The 6,279-nt window shown below is 31.4% G+C and overlaps 1 protein-coding gene across 1 annotated transcript; it reads right to left on the minus strand.

Annotated features, from left to right (window-relative positions):
- Positions 1–4,742: 4,742 nt before the first annotated feature.
- On the minus strand, positions 4,743–5,816 carry LOC145162735 (amino acid transporter AVT1C-like). The gene is made up of 4 exons (XM_079081798.1): positions 5,658–5,816; positions 5,322–5,365; positions 5,142–5,204; positions 4,743–5,067 (listed from the first exon to the last, which is right to left on the minus strand). Exons 1-4 carry the CDS (start codon positions 5,773–5,775, stop codon positions 4,972–4,974), a joined length of 321 nt encoding a protein of 106 aa, XP_078937924.1. The 5' UTR covers positions 5,776–5,816; the 3' UTR covers positions 4,743–4,971.
- Between the last annotated feature and the right edge of the window lie 463 nt (positions 5,817–6,279).

Consider the following 6,279-nt stretch of genomic DNA (forward strand, 5'->3'; position numbering starts at 1 on the left):
CATCACTAACATTTATTTGTTTATGTTTTAGTTATAACGCCTCATTTGGCCCTTGATAACCTTAATTAGTTTGTCATACTAAGTTCTCTTTGAAAATTATATTTAATTGCAAGTTATTACACTATCTAACACCCCAATAATCTCTAATATATGTATAAAATGGTGACAATTATTATTTTTTATTGCAGCTTCTATTCATATTGATTATCCAATATGGTTTGAGTTCTGGAATGCTGCTACTGAGAGGATTCAACATTGCGGGGCGTTAGAATTCATTACAGAAGGAGGCATGATTTATATGCCTTACTGGGTATTGATGGAAACATTTAACTCTTGGTCATGTAGATCGATAAGTATTTTACAATATGTTCTTTTAGTCTTATATTAGAAACTTTTCTGGTAAAAAAATTGTTTTTAGAATTGAACTTTGAAAAAAAATTCATATATAACATTGTACTCTTAAAAAAATGATTTTTTTGGATTATTTTTAGTTGATATGGAAAGTTACATTTTTTTGAATATTGAAGTTCATTTAATGGATTGTTATTTGGAAAAAAAAAATATTCATTAATAGCATTAAACTTTGCAAAAAAGTACATTAATAGCATTGTAGTTTCAAAAAATGATTTTTTCATATTCTTTTTGGCTAATCTAGAAAAGTTTTATTATTTTGTACGTTAGAGCGGATTTTTTTGAAAACACTTTGTTAATGGAAAGTACATTTTCATTTTCTTTCGCATATAGACCATTTATGTAAAAAAAAACATTTCAAATATGGATCATTTATGTACTTTTGTTCACAAGTGAACCATTTATGTAATATATAAATTTAAATATTATTTAGTAGGTCATTAATGTGACAATTTTCTAGGGAAAATTTGTTTTTAGTATTGAAATTGGCGAAAAAAAAAGTTCATATTTGACGAACCTCCTTTATGATTATTTAGTACAATGCTATAATAGGGTAATTTTAACTGCCCACCAAATGAAACCACATCAATGAAAGTGACTCGGAAGGTCCCTACTGTTTGTTTTTGTTGCGGGTTTGGTCCCTGTCTTACCTAAAAAGACTATTTTACCATTGATTTTTTAATTTATTTAAATAAACACACCCCCAACCCCACCTTATTTAAAAGAGTAAATTACACGAATGGACCCTATGGTTTGGGGTAATTTTCCCGTTTGGTCCATAACTTATTTTTTTTAACTCAGAAGGTCCCTACTGTTTGTTTTTTTGCGTGCTTGGTCCCTGTCTTACCTAAAAAAAGACTATTTTACCCTTGATTTTTTAATTTATTTAAATAAACACACCCCCAACCCCACCTTATTTAAAAGAGTAAATTACACGAATGGACCCTATGATTTGGGGTAATTTTCCCGTTTGGTCCCTAACTTATTTTTTTTTAACTCGGAAGGTCCCTACTATTTGTTTTTTTGCGTGCTTGGCCCCTGTCTTACCTAAAAAAAGACTATTTTACCCTTGATTTTTTAATTTATTTAAATAAACACACCCCAACCCCACCTTATTTAAAAGAGTAAATTACACGAATGGACCCTATGATTTGGGGTAATTTTCACGTTTGGTCCCTAACTTATTTTTTTTAACTCGGAAGGTTCCTACTGTTTGTTTTTGTTGCGGGCTTGGTCCCTATCGTACCTAAAAAAACTATTTTGCCATTGATTAACTAAATTAAAAAAATCAAGGGTAAAATAGTTTCATCCAAACAAAAAATGTTTTTTGTTTTCTTCTTGCAAATGGTTTCAACAATTGTCTTTTGCAAGTGATCTAACTCTTCCATACGTAACACCCGTGACCATATTACACGAAAGAATGTGGACAATTCTGTTATTGCAGTCCATATTGGATTTGGAAGCATCCCTCTTAAAGCAATTGGCAACAACCTTTGCATAAACACATGACAATCATGACTCTTGAAGCTATAAAAGCTATTATCTTGTAGATTAACACATGCCCCCAAGTTTGAAGCGTATCCATCAGGGGATTTAAGTTTAGTCAACCATTTACATATTTTACCTACTTGTGGTTTGTTCAAAGTGAATGGTGCTCTATTTTTCATATCCTTTCCACCCTTCTTATATATATGCATATGTTTTCGATTACAATATCTTTCTATATCCTTTCTTGCATTGATATTGTCTTTGGTTTTCGTACTGCCAATTACAGTGTGAAAGATACTTTCAAACACATTTTTTCCAATGTGCATTAAATCAAAGTTGTGTCGAATTAACAAAGTTCGCCAATATGGTAACTCCCAAAATATGCTTCTTTTTACCCAATTATGATTATCTTAACTTGTAAAATAGTTCCAAAGATTAGTGTGTAGATGAGGTAACATGAACCCTCTACCACTATCCATATTCTGAAGATTAGTATGTAGATGAAGCAACACGAACCCTCTACCACTATCCATATTCTGAAGATTAGTATGTAGATGAAGCAACATGAACCCTCTACCACTATCCACATTCCGAAGATTGGTATGTATATGAAGCAACATGAACCCTCTGCCACTATCTACATGGATTTCAAAAATCTACCCACAATCTCACTAATTTCTAATAATCGTCTGATTTTCCTCAGTTCCCTGCACACCTCCCTTTTTAGCTCTCTGACGACTCCGTCTTCTCCTCCTTCTTCTCCGCTTCCATGATGCTTCTTCTCCCCCATGAATCCCACTTCCCCTGAAACTATTTTTCATAATGTGTATATTGTTGGATTAGGTGTCTACAAAGCTATTAGGGTTGTATTTGCACCATAGGAGTGTTATAGTACCTAAAACCCAACATATATAACTTCAATAATTAATTAATTCATTTCGTTTTCTCTTGCTTTTAGCATCAGAGCCAAATCCCCACCGTCGCCACTCTTTATTCAACCAGAACAAGCAGCTTAAAATCTATGGGAAAACCCATAGATTTTAAAAAACTCGGATGCTGATAAACACCACCACAAAGCATTGCTGCAAGATCATTCAAAAACATTTTTTGAATCAAAAGTTCACCTATTCTTAGAAAATTACACTGTGTGGTTTATGCAAAGAGTATACTATTTAAGAAGACCAGTGACCTTAAATTTCCAAAGAAGTGTTGTATCGCGAATGGTAAAACAAAAATGCATAATTCTTGTAATGACATAATTAAGAAAAACAAAACACAGTGTCAAAATCAAAAGTTTGGTAACTTAATGACTTTATTGCAATTTAGGAAAAATAGTTATCAGGAGAACTAGTCATTCAGTTGATATTGCAATAAAATTGTAAATATAATGACTTAACTAAGAGAAAAAAATACGATATCAAAATCGAAATTTTCGATTAACTTAATTACTTTATTGTAATTTTCCATAACTATTATATGTATTTTTCTAATAACATATGATATACGTGTCTCATTTATAATGATTAATAGATAATATTTAAGGATAATATAGTAATTTTAATGTCCTCTATTATGTCCTAGCATTACCAAATGCAACACATACACTATGTCCAGTTCAGTCATGTCTGATCCAATCTAATATTATACGTGTACCAAACATTAATAGAACATAATCAGATATTTTGACCAATAACCATGCAATTCTTTCCACCCACAAAATTGTAGCATTCAACTTAATATCAACCTCAATAGAAGTATTTAATTATTTATGAAAGGTCTAAAATAAACTTTAATGCCTAAATAAAACATTGATAAAACGAAAATCGAGATAAGCAAATATTAATGTTTAAAAAATCAAATAAAAAGTAACTTAAAAAAAACATCGCACATTTTTAGATAAAGGGTGTATAACATTTTATCAAATAGCTTGACAACACGAAGACAAATAATGTGATTTTAACATCGTCAAATATTTTGGATAACTTAGATTAATACGATATTCAATCGGGAGTTAAGCTAAAATTATGTTTGGTACATTGAAGCTAACTCTTTTTTTTGGGTTGTTATATTTGAGAAACCACAAAATAGTTTATAAACTGGTTTTTTAACAAGCTTTATGCAATTTTTTTTAAAAGTTCTCCAAAATATACCATATATTAGTTATATATAAACAAACTCATCATATCATTCTCTCCTACCAACCACACCTCTCATAGTTCTCTAAACACAATGATAAACATATGAGTTGAAAATCAATTACAAAAGATCCATCGCTTTAGAAATAGGTATAACATCGATGTTGATAATAACTAATAATTGTTAGCAAGAAAATTGATAGCAAGAGTGTTCTTATATTCGACTTATTGTACTCACCCTTGTTTAGGAGATGGATTTGGTGGAGATATATTGTGATAAATAGATGGTTTATTGACAAATTGTAGATGCAGATCAAATGATAATTTGGCCCACATATATGATCTATTTATTTGTTCTTTGATATATATATTTTGCTAAAAAATCAATCCCAATAATTCACATGGAGTTGTATTTTTTTTTTTACTAATATGTCTGGTATAAATGACTCTAGCCTCCAGATATCTACGACATTACACATGAAATGCACTAAGTATTTGTTTTATAATATTGATTTGTCTACCCAGCTTTTTTAATGTCATTATATTTCTTAGCTAGCTTATCATATAGTTTTTATCAAACATTATTACAAATATTACTTATAAAAAATGTAATGAACACGGTCATATAGATGGTAAATATGGAGTATAAGAGTAGTAGCCTAGTAGGCCGTTATAGAAAGATATAGAAATTGCAATACACAGAGCCCCAAAGCATAACGATCATAACTAATTAATTTATTCAAAGAGTACACAAAAAAAGGAACATCCCCTCTTCATGCTAAATTGCTAATAGCATAGAGAGAAGAGACAAAATTTCATTTTAAACATTCCAACATACAAACAACAATAATAACAATATCCCATTAAAAGGGTGTCCTAATCTATTTGTATACTCATAAAGATCAACACTCAAATCAAGCTTAAATATTAATAAGTATCAAAACAACTGTTGAATTATCTCAGATAACGCTGTATAGGTTCCAATAACGGAAGACACAGACCCAACAACAATGATGAATACACACACTGATACCTATCAATCAAACCAAAACAGACACAATTAGAATTAATTAGTAATTAAAGAAATAAATATTTATATCTTTGTACCTGAAAGCGAGTTGTTTTTCCCTTTAAAATGCTCAAAAAGCAAACACAAGGAAGTATCAACGTCTGCAACAGAAACACCCCACATTAATTTTTACTATATTTTATTTATTTTGATTGCCCTTTAAATCTAGGAAAAAGACAAGTGCTAAAGCAGAAAATTGTAGACAAATAAGAATATACCACTAGCATAGTGACTAAAGATCCAATCAATGACATCACAAGACCTGTAGAAAAAAAAATGAACATCTTTAGCTTACATTTATTTATTTAGAGTAATTTATATTTTTGGTCCTTGAGTATAGCTAATTTTTGCGATTTTGGTCTCTATTCCAAATAGAACGACTAGTTTTAGTTATCTGAGTATTAACCGATTTTCTCAATTTTGATTCCAAATTATAGTCCTTTTACATGAAATGAGGTCTGAAATTGCAAGAGATGAAGAAAAAAAATCGACTATACTGAGGGACAAAAATGAAATTTAGTGTTGCGAGTAAGGGATGTGGGAATTGAAGTTACCAAAGAAGGGGATGGAGAGGGCTACAAGCAAAGTAGAGAAGACTAATGCTGTTCTAATGAGGATGGAGTAGACATGAGACTTCATATGGTTTGATGGTATCAACTCCTCAAGACTCATAGCTACAGGAGATATGGTCAACACATATTTGGTAAATGGGTTGACCACCTACAAAACAATAAATAAATGGAGAGGAAATAAGTTATCATTTTTTTTTAAAACAAAAGTCTGATAATGTTTTTCAAGTTAAATTAAATACCGTAGTCCAGACAGCAACTTTAGAGGCAATTAGATTTGTGGGGAGGTTTAGGGTATATTATGATTCTGTTGATTCACCAAACATCATGTATCCCATTATAGCCACGACACAGAGTTCGGGATTCCGAGTTACCGAGTTACACGAGGTGAGTCTTCTCACTATACGTTACCTAGAGTGGTATTATGTGTTGACCAGAGGGTCTTATGTGCTATGTATGAGATTATGTGATATGTGATATATGTATGTTGTATGATTTTATAGACCGGACCGGAGGGTCCAACGATATAGACCGGACCGGAGGGTCCAACGATTCAGACCGGGCCAGAGGGCCCAACGAGCTATGACCGGACCAGAGGGTCCAACGA

Source organism: Lactuca virosa, chromosome 3 (genome assembly GCF_052849685.1).
Source record: "Lactuca virosa cultivar CGN04683 chromosome 3, Lactuca_virosa_CGN04683_v6, whole genome shotgun sequence".
Classification (NCBI taxonomy): domain Eukaryota; kingdom Viridiplantae; phylum Streptophyta; class Magnoliopsida; order Asterales; family Asteraceae; genus Lactuca; species Lactuca virosa.